Below are 21829 nucleotides of genomic sequence, written 5' to 3'. Positions count from 1 at the left end.
GGTCTACAACTTCCCAGCCTTCTTGTTCGGTCTCTGTTCATCATAGACGCCTCAAACAACTTTCTAAAGACTGTTGACATCTAGTGGAAGCCTTAGGAACCCTAACTTACTGTGTGTTCCATTGGCAATAACTTGAAAGGACTACAAGCACCAGAATTCTCACTTCCTGGTTACATTCTTCTCAGATTTGAGTTCTGTTATACTCACAGACATCATTCAAACAGTTTTAGAAACTTCAGTGTTTTCTATCCAAATCTACTAATAATATGCATTTTCCAGTTCCTGGGCCCGAGTAGTAGGCCGTTAAATTTGGGTACGTTTTTCATCCGGCCGTGAAAATACTGCCCCCTACCCTAGAGAGGTTAAACAGCTTGGAAAATTCCAGAAAATGATGTCATGGCTTTAGAAGCTTCTGATAGGTTAATTGACATAATTTGAGTCAATTGGAGGTGTACCTGCGGATGTATTTCAAGGCCTACCTTCAAACTCAGTGCCTCAAAACAATTGTAGACCTCCACAAGTCTGGTTCATCCTTGGTAGCAATTTCCAAATGCCTGAAGGCTTCACGTTCATCTGTACAAACAATAGTACGCATGTATAAACACCAGGGGTCCACACAGCTTTCATACCGCCCAGGAAGAAGACGTGTTCTGTCTCCTAGAGATGAATGCCCTTTGGTGCGAAAAGTGCAAATCACTCCCAGAACAACAGCAGAGGAAACGGGTACAAAAGTATCTATATCCATAGTAAAACGAGTCCTATATCGATGTAACCTGAAAGGCCACTCAGCAAGGAAGAAGCCACTGCTCTAAACCTCCATAAAAAAGCTAGACTACGGTTTGCAACTGCACATGGGGACAAAGACTTTTTGGAGAAATGTCCTCTGGTATGATGGAACAAAAATAAAACAGTTTGGCCATAATGACCATCGTTACGTTTGGAGGAAAAGGGGAGGCTTGCAAGCCAAAGAACACCATCCCAACCGTGAAGCACGGGGGTGGCAGCATCATGTTGTGGGGGTGCTTTGCTGCAGGAGGGACTGGTGCACTTCACAAAACAGATGGCATCATGAGGGAGGAAAATTATTTGGATCTATTGAAGCAACATCTCAAGACATCAGTCAGGAAGTTTAAGCTTGGTCACAAATGGGTCTTCCAAATGGACAATGACCCCAAGCATACTTCCAAAGTTGTGGCAAAATGGCTTAAGGACAACAAAGTCAAGGTATTGGAGTGGCCATCACAAAGCCCTGACCTCAATCCTATAGAAAATTTGTGGGCAGAACTGAAAACGTGTGTGCGAGCAAGGAGGCCTACCAACCTGACTCAGTTACACCAGCTCTGTCAGGAGGAATGGGCCAAAATTCACCCAATTTATTGTGGGAAGCTTGTGGAAGGCTATCCGAAACATTTGACCCAAGTTAAACAATTTAAAGGCAATGCTACCAAATACTAATTGAGTGCATGTAAACTTCTGACCCACTGGGAATGTGATGAAAGAAATAAAAGCTGAAGTAAATCATTCTCTCTCCTATTATTCTGACATTTCACATTCTTAAAATCAAGTCCTAACTGACCTAAGACATGGAATAGACCCTTGACCTTTTCCACATTTTGTTACATTACAGCCTTATTCTAAAATGAATTAAATACACTGCTCAAAAAAATAAAGGGAACACTAAAATAACACATCCTGGATCTGAATGAATTAAATAATCTTATTAAATACTTTTTTCTTTACATAGTTGAATGTGCTGACAACAAAATCACACAAAAATAATCAATGCAAATCCAATTTATCAACCCATGGAGGTCTGGATTTGGAGTCACACTCAAAATTAAAGTGGAAAACCACACTACAGGCTGATCCAACTTTGATGTAATGTCCTTAAAACAAGTCAAAATGAGGCTCAGTAGTGTGTGTGGCCTCCACGTGCCTGTATGACCTCCCTACAACGCCTGGGCATGCTCCTGATGAGGTGGCAGATGGTCTCCTGATGGATCTCCTCCCAGACCTGGACTAAAGCATCCGCCAACTCCTGGACAGTCTGTGGTGCAACGTGGCATTGGTGGATAGAGCGAGACATGATGTCCCAGATGTGGTCAATTGGATTCAGGTCTGGGGAACAGGCGGGCCAGTCCATAGCATCAATGCCTTCCTCTTGCAGGAACTGCTGACACACTCCAGCCACATGAGGTCTAGCATGGTCTTGCATTAGGAGGAACCCAGGGCCAACCGCACCAGCATTTGGTCTCACAAGGGGTCTGAGGATCTCATCTCGGTACCTAATGGCAGTCAGACTACCTCTGGCGAGCACATGGAGGGCTGTGCGGCCCCCCCAAAGAAATGCCAACCCACACTATGACTGACCCACCGCCAAACCGGTCATGCTGGAGGATGTTGCAGGCAGCAGAACGTTCTGCACGGCGTCTCCAGACTCTGTCACGTCTGTCACGTGCTCAGTGTGAACCTGCTTTCATCTGTGAAGAGCACAGGGCGCCAGTGGCGAATTTGCCAATCTTGGTGTTCTCTTGCAAATGCCAAACGTCCTGCACGGTGTTGGGCTGTAAGCACAACCCCCACCTGTGGACGTCGGGCCCTCGTACCACCCTCATGGAGTCGGTTTCTGACCGTTTGAGCAGACACATACACATTTGTGGCCTGCTGGAGGTCATTTTGCAGGGCTCTGGCAGTGCTCCTCCTTGCATAAAGGCGGAGGTAGCGGTCCTGCTGCTGGGTTGTTGCCCTCCTACGGCCTCCTCCACGTCTCCTGATGTACTGGTCTGTCTCCTTGTAGCGCCTCCATGCTCTGGACACTACGCTGACAGACACAGCAAACCTTCTTGCCACAGCTCGCATTGATGTGCCATCCTGGATGAGCTGCACTACCTGAGCCACTTGTGTGGGTTGTAGACTCCGTCTCATGCTACCACTAGAGTGAAAGCACCGCCAGCATTCAAAAGTGACCAAAACATCAGCCAGGAAGCATAGGAACTGAGAAGTGGTCTGTGGTCACCACCTGCAGAACCACTCCTTTATTGGGGGTGTCTTGCTAATTGCCTATAATTTCCACCTGTTGTCTATTCCATTTGCACAACAGCATGTGAAATTTATTGTCAATCAGTGTTGCTTCCTAAGTGGACAGTTTGATTTCACAGAAGTGTGATTGACTTGGAGTTACGTTTGTGTTGTTTAAGTGTTCCCTTTATTTTTTTGAGCAGTATATGTTTCCACATTCTGAGGTTGGAATAATACTGTAAAACTGTAAACAATAATTATTCCCTTTTAGTGTAAGAGCTGTTTGAAAAGACTGCCTGAAATATTTGCCTGTTTTGGGGCCTTTCCATGGTGATTTCACCATGCGTTAATAGTTAATAGACCATAAGAAAGACCATAAGAAATAATAGACCATAAGAAAGAGTTACAAACCTCTGCCGATAACAGCTAGTTTTCAGTTTTCCCCTCCCCACTCAGACCACTCTGACAGTCCTAGCAAAAGTCTTGCTTGAGAAATTGCTCTTTGCAAATTAGCTATTTTTGTTACTGATTGTTTTCAATTAAAATAATCAAAAGTACCGTTACTTATCTGTTTTGTAGTCGAATCATTAAACCTCTTGTCTCAGTCGAGTCACCAGTCCCCTGAGGTCGAGTCACGAGACCTTATGGCTAAGTCCGAGTCGAATCCGAATCACCAATGGTAAAGTCACCAGTCTATGTGTAGTCCTAGTGGGCGAGTCCTGCTCCAAGTGCTCAAGTCTGAGTCAATGGGTCTGAGTTTAACAAAAAATACTACATTTTCTAATATTGGTTAATGTGCACATAAAAAAAACTTTTGAAAGCCAAAATAATTATTCAGGGTTCTTTAGACAAATTTGATATTTTGGTTACTGCTGTTTTAAAATGTTTTATTGCTGGCTTATTGCTCGTTGCTAGATTCGTGGCTGTATTGATTTGGCTCGGATTTAGTTGAAGATATCTGCCCAGCAGCAACTAGTGGCTGGCTGGCGGGAAGATTTTAACGTGAGCATTGAAGTAACGCAAATATTTTCCTCCTGTTGCACAATGGTCATAATTGCCTGCAATATAAACTCAGAGATAATTCGTAAAAATCCAAATAACTCTTTATTGTAAAGGGTTTAAACACTCTTTCCCATGCTTGTTCAATGAATCATAAACAATTAATGAGCATGCACCTGTGGAACGGTCGTTAAAACACTAACCGCTTAGACAGTAGGCAATTAAGGTCATAGTTAGGAAAATTTAGGACACTAAAGAGGCCTTTCTACTGACTCTGAAAAACACCAAAAGAAAGATGCCCGGGTCTCTGCTCATCTGCGTGAACGTGCCTTATGCATGCTGCAAGGAGGCATGAGGCCTGCAGATGTGGCCATGGCAATAAATTGCAATGTCCGTACTGTGAGACGCCTAAGACGGCTCTACAGGGAGACAGGACGGACAGCTGATCGTCCTCGCAGTGGCAGACCACGTGTAACAACACCTGCACAGGATCGGTACATCTGAACATCACACCTGCGGGAAAGGTACAGGATGGCAACAACAACTGCCCGAGTTACACCAGGAACGCACAATCCCTCAATCAGTGCTCAGACTGTCCGCAATAGGCTGAGAGAGGCTGAGGGCTTGTAGGCCTGTTGTAAGGCAGGTCCTCACCAGACATCACCGGCAACAACGTCGCCTATGGGCACAAACCCACCGTCGCTGGACCAGACAGGACTGGCAAAAAGTGGTCTTCACTGACGAGTCGCGGTTTTGTCTCACCAGGGGTGATGGTCGGATTCGCATTTATCGTCGAAGGAATGAGCGTTACATCGAGGCCTGTACTCTGGAGCGTGATCGATTTGGAGGTTTGAGCGGTCTGTCATGGTTTGGGGCGGAGTGTCACAGCATCATCGGACTGAGCTTGTTGTCATTGTTGGCAATCTCAACGCTGTGCGTTACAGGGAAGACATCCTCCTCCGCCATGTGGTACCATTCCTGCAAGCTCATCCTGTCATGACCCTCCAGCAGGTCAATGCCACCACGCACAGAACGAGCAGTATGGCTGATTTCCTGCAAGACAGGAATGTCAGTGTTGGCCAGCGAAGAGCCTGGATCTCAATCCCATTGAGCACTTCTACGACCTGTTGAATCGGAGGGTGAGGGCTAGGGCCATTCCCCCCCCCCCCCCAGAAATGTGCGGGAACTTGCAGGTGCCTTGTTGGTAAGAGTGGGGTAACATCTCACAGCAAGAACTGGCAAATCTGGTGCAGTCCATGAGGAGGAGATACACTGCAGTACTTAATGCAGCTGGTGGCCACACCAGATACTGACTGTTACTTTTGATTTTGACCCCCCCTTTGTTCAGGGATACTTTATTCAATTTCTGTTAGTCACATGTCTGTGGAACTTGTTCAGTTTGTCTCAGTTGTTGAATCTTGTTGTGTTCATACAAATATTTACACATGTTAAGTTTGTGGAAAATAAATGCAGTTGACAGTGAGAGGACGTTTCATTATTTGCTGAGTTTAAAATAGCCATTGAAACAAATAAGTCCTTCATACAGTCTCACACATTTTGTTTTAATATAATGTTCAATAGTTATGTCAAATCAGTAGTGACGTTTGGAACGGATGAATGGTCTGTAACGGAATTGGCTATTGTCTCATGTCAGATTGACCGGATTATTATTTGCTACTTTTTTGCAATCACCCACTGATATTTATTTTTTAATTATTATAATTTTTTACCCCTTTTTTTTCTCCCCAATTGGTAGTTGTCTTGTCCTATCGCTGCAACTCCCGTACAAACTCCCATGTCAGTGTGCATTGCGCTCTGTCCACCACAGGAGTCGCTAGAGCGCGATGGGACAAGGACAACCTGGCCGGCCAAACCTTCCCCCTAACCTGGACGATGCTGGACCAATTGTGTGCAGCTTCATGGGTCTCCTGGTCGCAGCTGGCTGCAACACAGCTTGGGTTCGAACCAGGATCTGTAGTGGCGCAGCTAGCACTGCAATGCAGTGATTTAGACCGCTGTGCCACTCGGGATGCCCACCCACTGATATTTGTGTAGGTGGTTTTATTCCGGAGTGAAAACTAAAGGGTGACTGGAGAAAGTGGAACTTTTTTAAAAACTTTTCAATACTGAAAGGGCGAGTGAGGGAGACAATAGCTTTACTGTTTGACTTTTAAACTCAATACCATTGTTTTCAATATCGTAAAGCAGTTTGTTTCTTAACCATGCAAAGCTAAACAGTAGGCTGGTGACTGGTGGTTACGGGGGAAGCAAGAGTCGCTTGCGTGATGTGTATGATCGGAGGCGGAGCCAGAGCGGAGCCTGCCTGCCTGTCCACACTCACCGCTTGCTGGTGTAGCGCGTCCTTCCATTGCTAGAGAACAGAATACTCGTTGCTCTGCGCACCCATTGTTGCTTATCATAGTAGCCTATCCAGTCAAAGTGCAAATACAAGTCACGGGAAGGCGAGTTAGAGCCACCAATGGTCGAGTACAAGTCCTGGACTCGAGTACTACAACACTGCTTAATTGTTACCCAGAAATGATTTGATATTGAGATAAAAACAGCTGCATTGGACCTTAAACAGCTGTCATGATATAATTTATGTGCTGACTTCACCCTGAGAGGAAGTGGGCTGACAGATTAGAGGGAGTGTCATAACATTATCCCTGTGGTGGGTCTCATGACTCATATGCTTGTTCTAGAACTCACACACAGGACCATCAGGAATATGACAGATCAGGTCTCAGACGGAATGGCAACATGAGGACAGCAGCCTCTGAAACACATACAGTGTACTGGGCTGATTCTGCCCAAGATTACTTCTATTCTCTACAGAAGCACAATTTTGAAATGGAGATGCCTGGGTGGTCTGTGTCCTCCTGCGCCTCTGTCTCTGTGTGTCAGGGTTACATATGGGCGTGTGCTAACTGCTCTGGTTTAGCCTATATACTGTAGAGCTCCTTTGTCACGAGAGGATGACGAAAGGTAGAGGGAGAGTGGGAGGGAGATTGAAAATGGGAGCGGGAGGGAGGGAGATTGAGGAGAGGAAGGGATGGGAGGGACAGAGGGAGAGCGAAATAGCGGGATGCTTCCCCTATTTCTATTCTCTGCTCTTGTGGTCTAATTGAACAGTGAAAACATGTTGTGGTTCCACCTTGCGGCGAAGGACAGGCTGAAGGGTATTTAACCTCCGGGACAGATGAAAGCAACCAGCATCTGTGGTAGGCAGCTAAGGGTTCAGCCCGGTGACTTCTATCTGGAGACACAGGACTGCAGTTGAATGCTGTCTGGGAGACATCCAGCTGTGTTGTAACCTGACTTAATAGCTGAGGACCAGTAAAGAGCCTGCGTTGGCAGGTACCAGTATGCGGTTGTCTTCATTTCTGTCTCTGGGTCCAGATGTGTGTATTAATAGTTAATGACTGCAGGCATGTTTCTATTTAGGGATTTGTGCTGCGCCGTGTGAGGTTGTCAGTATTAGTTGCTTGGCTAAAATGCGTTGGTAAAAAGAGTTGGGGGATGGAAAGAGCGTAAACAAAACATAAGTAAGACATGCACTAAATTGACTAAGTTTAGTTTTCAGTGTTAAATGACTGCTCCATGTGACTGTTTTTCTGTCCAGACATCCTCTTGACATATTGTTAGTAATCATTGATTCATGTTTGTTGTCTTATTATGCTAACAGTCCATCTTTCCATCCACATGACCATAGTTATTGTTTAATTCACTCATTGACTTGTGCTTATTTTTTAAATCCTCTCTATATAGCTATGTGTATGAAGGATCTGTGGTTTACCATGTTATTGAGCAGTGATGGGTAACTAGGTCATATTGTGTTGGGTATCTAGATTAGTTATAAATAACCAAAACCTCCCCTGCCTCGCAGCACTTTGAAGTTTTGCCTGTATTTGATATCAATTTATTCCCCTAACTATTCCTGAGGCTTTGATCTCCTCTTGGTATAGGATGCTATGGAGTTCTATGGGAGGGATGGGGGGAATTTGACAAGGAGTTTTGGTACATTTCCATAGCCTCTCAAACTCTGTAGGGGTTTTCAATTGCTTATGTATTATTCATATACTGCTTATATTTTGGGTTGAAAAACATATGTCAAGGGGTCAATGTTGAAAATGCACATTCACACTTTCTTAACCTCCCAGGAGTTCTTTCCTTATTGTGTGTGAAGTCAGCAACTCTGAAGACCAAAGGACCTCCAAAAACCCATTTATTAAAGGGGCCTCTGTTCCATGATTGTTTTTATTATGTATTATCTAGATGTTTCTGGTCATGACAAACCATACCCATTTCTTACCATGGTAGTATTACCCAGTTTGGTTTACTGTCCATTATTGATAGAGTTTGGAGAGTTGGCTAAGTGACCGAACATGAATTTGGTGTATGTTCTACTTTCACAGTAGTTCAGTTACAGAAAGAGGTTGCTGTATTAAACTCCTACATTATTTAGAGTGTGGTGTCCCTCACTATTTTAATCTCTCTGTACCCATTCCCCTGCAGCTGTCCTTTGCAGAGGAACAAACTGAGGGGCAGAAGGCTGGTCTGGATTCCAAGGAGCCACTCTTCCTTGTTCAGATCTGCTGCCAGGTATAATGGAGCTTGACGGCTAGGCCCTAGTTTCTGACCCATAGCAAAATCTGGAACATTTAATTGAAGCATGATATTCATATCTAAGGGGGTAGGATAATCCAGTGCTTCTCAACCCTTTCCTCAGGGACCCCCAGACATGTAACACATGTAGTTGTAGCCCTGAACTACCACAACTGATTCAAGTAGTCAAGGGCTTGATGATTAGTTAACAAGTGGAATCAGGTGTGCTAGCTCTGGACTAGATCAAAAACATGGAATGTCTGGGGGTCCAGGAGGAGAGGTTTGAGACAGGCTGATGCCTTTGTGTACAGTATCTTTGTTCTAGATTCCTTCAATGTTTTTCTCAGTCTGGTCTCATTTCAGGCTCAATCTTGTCTCTGTGTCTCAGAGTCGGAGCTGGTTGGTGAAGCGCTCCTATGAAGACTTCCGTGTGCTAGACAAACACCTCCACCTTTGTATCTATGACCGACGCTTCTCCAAACTCAATGAGCTGCCTCGCTTTGACTCTCTGAAGGACACAGTAGAGGTAGGAGTCAGTCAACAGGACTAACTGGGAATATTTTACTCTCTGCTGTGATTGAGACCATATGTATCCCAAATGACACCCCATTCCCTAAGTAGTGCACTACTTTTGACCTGTGCAAAGGAAACTGGTCTAAACTAGTGGACTACTTAGGGAATAGGGTGCCATTAGGGACAGTTACACAGCCATAGTTACATTACATTATCTTCCTTGGCTTTGAATTCAACCTAACTCATTGCTGCTGATTCTATTCTCCGTAGGAAATAACCAAGATGTTGGCAGCCTACTTGTCCCATCTCTCAGCCATCGCTGACAACAAGATCAACTGTGGTCCAGTGCTGACATGGATGGAGGTGAGCTACTCATGTTTCTCTTACTCACTCCTCAGATCAACAGGACAGCTTGTTTATTCAATTAGACTTCATGCACAATTAAATGTTCCATTCTAGTAATTGATCTGATATCTATGCTGAACTCCATAATGTTGAGTATTTTGTAGACTTCGTCAACCTGTGTTTTGTCTCTCAGATTGATAACAAGGGCAACCGCATGCTGGTAGCTGAGGAGTCCTCCATCAATGTTCCTGCCATCGCCGCGGCCCACGTTATCAAACGCTACATTGCCCAGGCCACAGACGAGCTGACCTTTGAGGTGACACCTCTGTGCATCTTGTCATTGGACAGGAAAGGGGAGGGGTTTAGGGAACAGTGGGGAGATATGGGGATACATTCTGCCGTGGTTGTTGATTTTTTAACCCATTCAAACTGCTATACTCTCATTTGTCTTTTCTGTGTTGACCCTGTTGTAGGTAGGGGACATTGTGTCAGTCATTGACATGCCTCCTAAAGAGGACACTGGCTGGTGGAGAGGAAAACATGGTTTTCAGGTAAAACGCCTCAAATAAGTCTGTGACTCAAACAGCTCTGTCTGTCCCTTCATACTAGTGATCCATTTTCTGCATCCCACTCCCTACTGTACATGGAGGTTACTATCACTTACAGTGAGGGGGAAAAAGTATTTGATCCCCTGCTGATTTTGTATGTTTGCCCACTGACAAATAAATAATCAGTCTATAATTTTAATGCTAGGTTTATTTGAACAGTGAGAGACAGAATAACAACAACAAAAGTCCTGAAAAACGCATGTCAAAATGTTATAAATTGATTTGCATTTTAATGAGGGAAATAAGTATTTGACCCCCTCTCAATCAGAAAGATTTCTGGCTCCCAGGTGTCTTTTATACAGGTAACGAGCTGAGATTAGGAGCACACTCTTAAAGGGAGTGCTCCTAATCTCAGCTTGTTACCTGTATAAAAGACACCTGTCCACAGAAGCAATCAATCAATCAGATTCCAAACTCCACCATGGCCAAGACCAAAGAGCTCTCAAGGATGTCAGGGACAAGATTGTAGACCTACACAAGGCTGGAATGGGCTACAAGACCATCGCCAAGCAACTTGGTGAGAAGGTGACAACGGTTGCTGCGATTATTCGCAAGGTCCCCGCGCTCAAGAAAGCACATATACATGTCCGTCTGAAGTTTGCCAATGAACATCTGAATGATTCAGAGGACAACTGGTGAAAGTGTTGTGGTCAGATGAGACCAAAATGGATCTCTTTGGCATCGCTGTGTTTGGAGGAGGAGGAATGCTGCCTATGATCTCAAGAACACCATCCCCACCGTCAAACATGGAGGTGGAGACATTATGCTTTGGGGGTGTTTTTCTGCTAAGGGGACACGACAATGGACGGGGCCATGTACCGTCAAATCTTGGGTGAGAACCTCCTTCCCTCAGCCAGGGCATTGAAAATGGGTCGTGGATGGGTATTCCAGCATGACAATGACCCAAAACACACGGCCAAGGCAACAAAGGAAGGGCTCAAGAAGAAGCACATTAAGGTCCTGGAGTGGCCTAGCCAGTTTCCAGACCTTAATCCCATAGAAAATCTGTGGAGGGAGCTGAAGGTTAGAGTTGCCAAACGTCAGCCTCGAAACCTTAATGACTTGGAGAAGATCTGCAAAGAGGAGTGGGACAAAATCCCTCCTGAGATGTATGCAAACCTGGTGGCCAACTACAAGAAACGTCTGACCTCTGATTGTCGACAAGGGTTTTGCCACCAAGTACTAAGTCATGTTTTGCAGAGGGGTCAAATACTTATTTCCCTCATTAAAATGCAAATCATTTTATAACACTTTTGACATGTGTTTTTCTGGATTTTTTTTTGTTATTCTGTCTCTCACTATTCAAATAAACCTAGCATTAAAATTATAGACTGATCATTTCTTTGTCAGTGGGCAAACGTACAAAATCAGCAGGGGATCAAATACTTTTTTCCCCCACTGTACTCTTCCTTAGATCATATCTGGTGCATTATAGAGCGCAGGAGAGTGTTACTATTCCTCCTTCTGTTTCTCTCTGTGCAGGTTGGCTTCTTCCCCTGTGATTGTGTGGAGCTGATCAGTGACAGGATTCCCACCTGTGTGTCCAGCTTAGTGCCAAAACCAGGTACTGTGACCTGTTTTACAGCAACAATACTCTGTCCTCCCTCTTCCCTATGATTAATGTATAGCTGACTGGAGTTGACTCTTAAAGTATGTCCTGAAAAGATGAGGTGAGTCTGGTGTGTGTGTGTAACAGCGTTGTATTGGTTGACTCTTTGGGAATAAGTGTTTTTATTCTTACTTTCATGTGTTATCCACTGGGATTCAAATGCACATCTATTGTATGTTTTATTTACAACCCAAAAACAAAATGTATATTAATTGTGTGTCCATCAGTGTGTAAGAAGCATGGGAAGCTGGTGACATTCCTGAGGAGCTTCATGAAGTCCCGTCCACCCCCCCAGAAGCTGAGGCAGCGTGGGATCCTCAGGGAGAGGGTGTTTGGCTGTGACCTGGGGGAACACCTCCTCAACTCAGAACATGATGGTCAGTTTCCCAGCAGCCTTTTCTCTCTATAGTTAGCACTGTATAGAGAAGGTAGTCTTCTCAGTCTTGGTTGTTAAAATCTGTTGGATGTTACTTTGTTGACGGCCCTTTCTCCTCTCCTTTCTCCAGTCCCCCAGGTGATAAAATGCTGTACTGAGTTCATTGAGAGACATGGTGTCGTGGACGGGATGTACAGACTCTCTGGGATCTCCTCCAACATCCAGAAACTGAGGTAAGTCCCTGCTTCACTTCTTAACATCAAATAATGTACAACATCCTGGAAAACAATGAAGTTGAATCATCATGTCAGTACTGCTTACGGACTTCTACAGTGTTGATTGTACGTGGTGGTTTGATGTTGAGTGTTAACCAGTGTCTTCTCTCATCTGTTTCCCCAGACATGAGTTTGACTCGGAGGAGATCCCAGACCTCAGTAGAGATGTTTTCAAACAGGATATCCACTCCATAGGGTCCCTCTGTAAACTGTACTTCAGAGAGCTGCCCAACCCTCTGCTCACCTACCAGCTCTATGAGAGATTCTCAGTAAGGAGCAGAACACTGAACTGGCCCTGAGGGGAAAGGTGGACGCTGATTGGGGACTAGATTAGTAATATAGTAATCTTGGAATAAACCAAGGGAGATACTGTACTAACAAATAAGCTTGTCTTTCCCATTTCAAAATATGTGAAATAGAAAGGTCTTATCACTGAAATAAACTTAGAATTCTTAATCAGAAATCTCCTTGTAGCACAGTGGGGTGTATTGAAGATAAACGTAAAGGGGGGAACGACAGTAAAGGACAGAGCTCCTGCAGGCATAGTTATCAGGCTCTCTCTCAGTGTGGACCTCTGGTGTTCCCTCTCTCCACAGGAGGCTGTATCTGCAGCTACTGATGAGGAGAGGCTGGTGAAGATCCACAACGTCATCCAGCAGCTTCCTCCTCCTCACTACAGGTCAGTGGGAGATGAGTTCACAGCACACCCTAGTGGCTCCTGCAATGCGGCATCTTCTATATTCACTACAGTAGTGTATAAAGTCACCACTGAACTGTAGGTGCTAAGGCGCCATCTGTTGGCTAAAAGAGAGCATTGAAGTCACCATCTTGGCTTTGTAGGCTGACTGTAAAGAAGGGTGTATTCCACATGTCTGTGTTCTACCTGATCTGTAATACTCCCTGGTCTGCGCTGCAGGACTCTGGAATTCCTCATGAGACATTTGTCCCAACTAGCCACCTTCAGCCCCATTACCAACATGCACACCAAGAACCTGGCCATCGTCTGGGCTCCAAACTTGCTCAGGTATATTGTAACGTTCCAACCACCAACACTGTCATTAGTATTAACTGTGATTTATAAACTGGGTGGTTGGAGCCCTGAAGGACAAATCATTTATTTTTACTGCTCTAATCACGTTGGTAACCAGTTTATAATAGCAATAAGGCACCTCGGGGTTTGTGGTATATGACCAATATACCACTGCTAAGGGCTGTATCCACTCTGCGTCGTGTCTAAGAACAGCACTTAGCTGTGCCATATTGCTTAAATGTACACTGTTTTGTAACTGGCTATGACTGGCAATGCTGTTGATTAGGACTTAACTGTGTTTCAGGTCCAAGCAGATTGAGTCGGCCTGTTTTAGTGGAACTGCAGCCTTTATGGAGGTGCGTATCCAGTCAGTGGTGGTGGAGTTCATACTGAACAACACAGAGACACTCTTCAGTCCCAAGGTCAACGCCCACAACCAGGAGAGCTCAGGTACAGCATTACCCTGGCTTAGGCAGTCATTATGGGGACATTATGGGAACTTCAAAAACATTTCTCTCTCTGCTCCCAGGTACCAGTACCCTATCCAGGCCCAAGTCTCTGCTGGTGTGCTCTCCCTCCACTAAGCTGCTATCTCTGGAGGAGGCCCAGGCCCGTACCCAGGCCCAGTTGGGCTCCCCTGTTACTACCCCCGTTCTGTCCCACAGCGAGTACATTGAGGTGGGGGAGGGACCCGGGGCGCTGATGGGCAAGTTCCACACAGTCATTGCGCTCCCCACTGAGAGGTAGGTTGTTGGTGCTTCTAGAAACTAGTAGCCTACAGTACATTGTAGTTTGATAAACCATATAAACTCAGCAAAAAATAATAATAATCTGGTCAACCTGACAGGAGGCAATAGCCAATTCCGTTTAGAGACCATTCATCCGTTCCAAACGTCACTACTGATTTGACATAACTATTGAACATTATATTAAAACAAAATGTGTGAGACTGTATGAAGGACGTATTTGTTTCATAGGCTATTGTAAACTCAGCAAATAATGAAACGTCCTCTCACTGTCAACTACGTTTATTTTCAGCAAACTTAACATGTGTAAATATTTGTATGAACATAGCAAGATTCAACAACTGAGACATAAACTGAACAAGTTCCACAGACATGTGACTAACGTAAATGGAATAATGTGTCCCTGAACAGGGGGGGGGTTAGTATCTGGTGTGGCCACAAGCTGCATTAAATACTGCAGTGCATCTCCTCCTCATGGACTGCACCAGATTTGCCCGTTCTTGCTGTGAGATATTACCCCACTCTTCCACCAAGGCACCTGCAAGTTCCCGCACATTTCTGAGGGGAATGGCCCTAGCCCTCACCCTCCGATCCAACAGATCCCAGATGTGCTCAATGGCATCGAGATCCGGGCTCTTCACTGGCCATGGCAGAACACTGTCATTCTTGTCTTGCAGGAAATCACGCACAGAACGAGCAGTATGGCTGGTGGCATTGTCATGCTGGAGTGTCATGTCAGGATGAGCCTGCAGGAAGGGTACCACATGAGGGAGGAGGATGTCTTCCCTGTAACGCACAGCGTGGAGATTGCCTGCAATGACAACAAGCTCAGTCCGATGATGCTGTGACACACTGCCCCAGACCATGACGGACCCTCCACCTCCAAATGGATCCCGCTCCAGAATACAGGCCTCGGTGTAACACTCATTCCTTCGACGATAAACGCGAATCCGACCATCACCCCTGGTGAGACTAAACCGCGACTTGTCAGTGAAGAGCACTTTTTGCCAGTCCTGTCTGGTCCAGCGACGGTGGGTTTGTGCCCATAGCCGACGTTGTTGCTGGTGATGTCTGGTGAGGACCTGCCTTACAACAGGCCTTCAAGCCCTCTGTCCAGCCTCTCTCAGCCTATTGCGGACAGTCTGAGCACTGATGGAGGGATTGTGCGTTCCTGGTGTAACTCGGGCAGTTGTTGTTGCCATCCTGTACCTGTCCCGCAGGTGTGATGTTCGGATGTACCAATCAGGTGTTGTTACACATGGTCTGTCACTGCGATGACGATCAGCTGTCCGTCCTGTCTGCGTGTAGCACCGTCTTAGGCATCTCACAGTACGGACATTGCAATTTATTGCCCTGGCCACATCTGCAGTCCTCATGCTTCCTTGCAGCATGCATACGGCTTGTTCACACAGATGAGCAGGGACCCTGGGCATCTTTCTTTTGTTTTTTTTCAGAGTCAGTAGAAAGGCCTCTCTTAGTGTCCTAAGTTTTCATAACTGTGACCTTAATTGCCTACCGTCTGTAAGCTGGTAGTGTCTTAACGACGGTTCCACAAGTGCATGCTCATTCATTGTTTATGATTAATTGAACAAGCATGGGAAACAGTTTTTAAACCCTTTACAATGAAGATCTGTGAAGTTATTTGGATTTTTACGAATTATCTTTGAAAGACAGGGTCCTGAAAAAGGGATGTTTCTTTTTTTGCTGAGTTTGTCTTTGACACCCTGTACGGTCCACTGTTTTCACTGGGGATGTTGTGTTATAGTAAGAGGGCTCCTGGGAAGGTGAAAAAGTCCCCAGTGGGAAGCTGGCGTTCATTCTTCCACCTGGGCAAATCGTCCTCCATGACCTCCAAACGCAAGCTGAAGCGTCACCCCAGCGAACCCAATGAGATCAAGAGCATCGCGCTGCCAGGTCAGGCCTTAACCAGCATTACACAGTCACCATCCAATACTTTACACAACCATAAGGACCGTCTTCACAGCCATGTTATAAAATACCTCCAGTCATGTCTCTGTGGTTAAATGTATGGCTGTTTATTCCACTTGGGTGATGTGATGAAGTTATGTTTTTTCAAAAAGAAGTCCATTTCAACTTCAGTTTGTACTTCCATATTATTCAGGTGGAAGAGGTGATAGTGGGACACTGCGCTCCACCAAAAGTGAAGAATCTCTCACGTCTTTGCACAATTTGGAAAGTAAATATGCTCTGTCATACTTTCAATCCTGTCAGTACCTGTGTTTCATAATACGCGATAAACTAATTTAGATGGATCATTTACCTTTTATTTTTATGTTGTCTGATGTTGAAGTCTGTCGATGAGTGGTAATGCATACTGTCTGTCTGCCATAGGGGAGCCCCAGATGTACCACCTCCCTAGACCACACTCCACCAGCGATGCCCTCTCCACCGCATTCAGGGATGACCTGTGTGATGCTAGGGTCAAAGTTGACCACTACAATAACCAGGCCAAGGAGGTCCATAGTGGTGCTGATGGTCCAGCCTATGACCCAGCTGGCGTGTCCCCTCCACATCAGGAGGACGACCTTGACCTCTGTCTTCCAGCCCCTGGCATGGCCTTTCTGGACTTTGACCCCATGTCCTTCCAGTGCAGCCCAGTGAGCCCACCATCAGCTAAATCCGCTCCTCAACGCAAAGCAAGCGTCAACTGTAAGAAGCTTGTCGGGGGTTCCAGTGAATCAAAGCCCTCATCCCTGAATAAAGTCCCCAGTAACTCCCAGTCCCCTGACATCAGCCCAGTCCGTAGGAAAAGAGGGGAGAAAAAGAAAGCGTCTCGGGTCGTCTCCCCCAAACTCCGACAGAAGTCCTCTTTGTCCCCCCCTGTTGTCGAAACAGATGTGCACACTGTGTGTGTGTCTGCCCCACTCTGTGTCTCAGACACCCAGGGGGGTGAATCCTCCCCTCCACCTCTGGATCGGTGTGAGTCCCAACTAGTGAGTGAGGAGGGGAGTGAGGCTAGGGCACCCTGCCGGCCCCCCAGCCCACCAAGCTTCACCTCAACTGTCACAGACAGCCTGGCTTCACAAAACCCTCCAGATGCAGGTCAGTGGCACATTAAAAATACATTTAATTTCAGTTCATTTTTTCAATTTTATTTAACTAGGCAAGTCGGTTAAGAACAAATTCTTATTTACAATGACTGCCTACAAATGGAGGCCTGCGGGATGGGGGCTGGGATATAAAAAAAAATACAATTCATCACGACAAGAGACAACACTACATAAAGAGACCTAAGACAACAACATAGCAAGGCAGCAACACATGACAGCACAACATGGTAGCAGCACAAAACATGGTACAAACATTATTGGGCACAGACAACAGCACAAAGGGCAAGAAGGTAGAGACAACCATACAAAGCAGCCACAACTGTCAGTAAGAGTGTCCATTTTTGAGTCTTTGTAAAGCCTTTTTCAATCGACAGTATCATTAATGTGCAACAATGTTTAACATGCATATGTGCAGTTGTTATTGTGTTCCATTGTTAGCTGAAGTTCTTATGGTATTATTCTATGTGTTGTCCCCTCATGTCTGATCACAGCGTTGTTTGTCCTGTCATACTGTAGCAGCATTGTTTGTCTTATGCCTCCCCAGGAACAGATAGGCTTGTGAATTCAGTGTCTGTCCTCCCTCCTCACCCTCCGTTGACGAGTGCTGCCCGCAGGCTGGCCCTGGCCCTGGCTGAGTCTGCCCAGAAGGCCACACTGACCTCCCAGAGGAGGAGCACCCAGCCCCCCTATCCTCTCCAGAGACAGGACACCCCCCACCCCCTGGACAGACCCCCACGACCCTCTGTTCTCCACCTCCAACCCTGCTCTCAGGATTACGGCGACCTCAAGGTCTCTTCTCCAGCCACCCTCTTACCCATGACTGGCACACCAGTTGAGAGTCCTTGTGGCCGTTTCCCTGGCCATGAGAGAAAACAGGCCCCTGAAGGACAAGTGGCCATGAGTAACTTCAGTCCCACTGTCAGTCCCTTAGAGGCTGGAGCTGTACTGAAGGGCAGCACAGAGGTGAGGGACCAGAGGGAAGGGAGAGACCAGCCCCTGGGAGCTGTAAGGACTGTTCATCTTCAGACTGTGTCCTCCTCGTATCTCAGTGGTGGGGCCCCCCCTCCCATTCAATCAGTCTGCTCCATTCAGAGCCAGTTAGCTGCCGCTGTCCTTGCTAACACTGACTCAGTCAATGCCTATAACTATCAGACTGTTCTTGCTGAGGCGTCCATGCCAGGGTCTGTGGAGGAGATCCCTCCACGTCATCCTCTGCCGTCCTTAGTCAATCATTACAGCTGTGATGGAGAGAGAGCTATGAGGGAGGCTGAAGACGTGTACAGACTTCATCGGGTCAATCCAGCAGGACAGGTATGTGGACCTCCTCGGCCTGACTATTTCCCTCCCCACCAGGCAGGGCCCAAGAGCATGTACAAACCCACGCCTGACAGCTGCTACAGTACTTTAGGCCTCCGGTACTACCCCTCTTTCTCCCCCCAGTACAGTGGTCTACCCCAACCCAGGGAGGAGCACAGCTCCAGTGGCCACCACAGACCCAGGGGACAATGGCAGAGGACTGAGGATAGAGCCCTGGGCTACCCCGGCATCCGCAGGGCACGCTCCTTCCATGCCCAGCAACCTATTCGTATTCAACTGGCAGACACCCTGTTCTACGTCCAACGTCCAGCTGTCCAGGAAAAGGAGTACAAAAGGCTACTCCAGTCAGATGTCCAACCTCTGCAGCCGTACTTTGAGAATGGCTGTGTTCAGTACCGCTACAGCCCCTACTCAGACGCAGCGCCTCTAGAGGAGTCTTACTACTATGTGGACCCTTACAGGACGAGCCGCATCCGACACAGTCAGTCATACACCATGCGCTCTACCAAGGATTGTGGACATCCTGGTTACCACTACCGTCCCTCACACAACATCCCACCTGCAAAAAGAGAACTCTTCTTGGAGAGCAGGGATCCAGAGCGAGCCATTTACAAGTCCTGGGACCACCCAGAGGGTTGTGACAGACCAGTCTATCAGCCAATCAGGCAAGAGAATAGAGCCAAGCAGAGGCCCCAGGGCCCTATCATGTCTCCTTATGAGAATCTGAATCCTCCCCTCCCACAGAGTGACATCAGGGGCAGAGATATCAGTCACACCAGAAGCAGGTCAGACCCAGGTAATGCCTGGCTGCTGGCCATCGACAGAGTGGACCGCCAACGTGAAGTACCTGCCATGTCTCCAATCTCCCCTGGTCAGCAGCTTTCAGACCCTAGTGATTACATCAGGCACCAGAGGGTTCATTGGCCTGGCAAGGAGCCAGTCCCTCCCATGAGAGAGAGCGTCTCCAGGAGAACCCAGTCCAAGCAGGGCACCCCCCAACAATATCAGCCACAGCCACAGCATTGCAACGTCCCCATGCTCCTAGATGTTAAGAACGTGGAGCAGAGTGAGGGTGGTCATAGTAGAGGCTATGACCAGGACAAGGTCATTATGGGCAACACTGCTAACAGCTACTCTGCCCGATTAAAACCAAGCATCCCCAGGAGACCACGATCACAGAGCATCAAAGAGCCTCGTTACTACCACCATGTCAAATCACCTGTGGAACCAGATCACCCTGGGTCCTTCTCCACTCAGCACCACAGGAGAACTCAGAGCACCAAGGCCATGCCCTCTCACTATGATAACCTGGAGGGGTACTACCCAGCTCCCAAGCCCAAACCCTCAGGATCTGGTAAGGCCATGCCAGGGCCGTTCCCTGGCCATGGCTGCATGCCCCCACACAGTCACAGACTGCTGTCACATGGCCTAGGGGGCCATGGGGCCTTCCTGCAGACAGGCCTCAGGCCGGAAGCTGGAGTCTATGCTGAGTGATTCAGTCCCCTAATCACACCAGCAGCTAAAAGAGGCCAGCTTGGCATATATCTCCTAATCAACAGATTAATGTTGATGTTTATAAAAATGTAAGAAATTCATAGACATATCCCTTCAAACTGTTTTTAAGAAAATGTTGAATTGACACGAATGGGTGGGTCATACTGTTGGTAACATGTAGATAGCAAAGAAAGAGGGAAATTATTTTCTCATAAACTAAGAGGTGAGATTTTGAAAGCTTGTTTTGGGAAATTGTTTATGAAGGTGTTGTATAATCTTCATTTAATGTCCGTAAGATAATATTGTTCAACAAACAGAAAATGCCATTTGAAATGTCTGCCAAATATTGTTAATCTTATGAGCAATAATATTGTAAGATGTATGTCTTACTGGGCCTACTGCCAGCGTGATATTGTTTGCCTAGATCATTTATGACCTAACTGAAAGAATGTGCACTTTTAAAGAATTATAGCATCTGAGAACCATGCATAGATCCTTGACTTTTTATGTTTTGCAATTCCACTGATTCTTCACTGAAGGTGTTTGGTAACATTGGCACTTGTGGTGTTATTTAGTTCATACAATAATGGAAGACACTGAGGACATTTCTTCACCTGCACGTCTCCCACCTTCACAAATCAAGACACTCAGACATGGAAAGATTAAGGAGCATGGAGGATTGTGACCACAGCTGGGGTCCATCTAATGTCATGTTACCAGGATAAATAACTTCCAAACATGTACGTGTGCTGCAAATGTGAAAGAAGTGTACAGAATGTCTGCACTCCTCACATTAACAGGAAGCTATGATGTTGTATGCTGAGGACATTCCTTTCTCTCTTCGTAGGCATATTTTAATGCTATGTCATGTTTTAACTGTTGCTTTACTCTTTTGTTATAGTTTTTTATTCATTAAAGATGTTATTTAAAACGAACCCTCTGTAAATGAGATATTGCTAAGACATTTTAATGTTGTTTTTTTTCATGAGATAATCTAAATGAAAAAATAAATAATATTGTAAATCATACTATGACATTGTGGCTGGGTTTATTTGATATTTTGTCCTTTGGAATGCACATCTGATTAAGTAATTGGTTGGAGCAACAATGCGTACTCTCTGGGCCTTGAGTTTGCTACCGTGCAGATTCAGAAGTTTATTAGACTGCAGAGGGCACTGCAGTATTGCAGAAAAGTGGTTCCCTAATAATGCCTCTGAATCTTTAATGAAGATGGAACAACATTTTTCTTTATGAATACATTTTTGTCCTAAAGTCTCATTCCTTATATGTGTAGTATATTACTACACACACAGCAGTGACTGTAGTTGTTTCCCAATAGTATCTCATTAGCATAGACAAATCTGACATCTTCCGAAAATCTAGTATTTTTGTTAATGCATCCTCTCCCCTTGATCTGTCATCCATATCCAAGGAAACTGCCAGTGCAAATTTAGGAACAAATCATTCAGGATCATTTATCTGTAGTCTGCCGAGCAAATCGGGAATATTCCCAGGACATTAGCTAACATTCCAATTAAGTTCTAGTTAAGGTTTGAACCAGTATCTGGGCAGAGGAGACGATGACTGACAAGATCTCCTCTGCCCAGAAAGCTACCATTTCAAGCTACCATTCACCAGCTCTGCAAGCGTTATGTCAAAATAAGTTTGGTACTCACCAAATATGCCTGGCCTGCTCATCAACTATCATCATTTACTGCCGTTACGCCCGGTTTGTACTTATAAAAAAGGTCTAAATAGAAATTCACAGGATGGTAACGGCCCACAAACATTCAAAGCATGTTTTTGGCCATCAAATCATTTAC

General features: G+C 45.9%; 1 protein-coding gene across 10 annotated transcripts in view; it reads left to right on the top strand.

The window, feature by feature from the left end:
• Positions 1-21034, top strand: part of LOC115206379 (rho GTPase-activating protein 32) — a 50871-nt gene extending 29837 nt beyond the window's left edge. For 8 of the 10 annotated variants that reach the window (XM_029773252.1, XM_029773253.1, XM_029773256.1 and 5 more), the window contains 17 exons: positions 8533-8619; positions 8986-9148; positions 9406-9498; positions 9674-9796; positions 9954-10031; positions 11571-11652; positions 11925-12074; positions 12204-12306; positions 12473-12617; positions 12945-13027; positions 13265-13372; positions 13683-13828; positions 13908-14121; positions 15890-16038; positions 16247-16321; positions 16477-17187; positions 17740-21034. In XM_029773252.1, coding sequence (XP_029629112.1) covers positions 8533-8619; positions 8986-9148; positions 9406-9498; positions 9674-9796; positions 9954-10031; positions 11571-11652; positions 11925-12074; positions 12204-12306; positions 12473-12617; positions 12945-13027; positions 13265-13372; positions 13683-13828; positions 13908-14121; positions 15890-16038; positions 16247-16321; positions 16477-17187; positions 17740-20006 — 4777 coding nt within the window. In that variant the 3' untranslated portion in view covers positions 20007-21034. The remainder of the gene's footprint in view (positions 1-8532; positions 8620-8985; positions 9149-9405; positions 9499-9673; positions 9797-9953; positions 10032-11570; positions 11653-11924; positions 12075-12203; positions 12307-12472; positions 12618-12944; positions 13028-13264; positions 13373-13682; positions 13829-13907; positions 14122-15889; positions 16039-16246; positions 16322-16476; positions 17188-17739) is intronic. The other 2 variants (XM_029773258.1, XM_029773261.1) reach the window with 1 other exon arrangement.
• The last annotated feature ends 795 nt before the right edge of the window (positions 21035-21829 follow it).

Source organism: Salmo trutta, chromosome 13 (assembly GCF_901001165.1).
Source record: "Salmo trutta chromosome 13, fSalTru1.1, whole genome shotgun sequence".
NCBI classification, from domain to species: Eukaryota; Metazoa; Chordata; class Actinopteri; order Salmoniformes; family Salmonidae; genus Salmo; species Salmo trutta.
The sequence above is the reverse complement of the archived record's forward strand: the minus strand, read 5'-3'. Positions and strand labels throughout refer to the sequence as shown.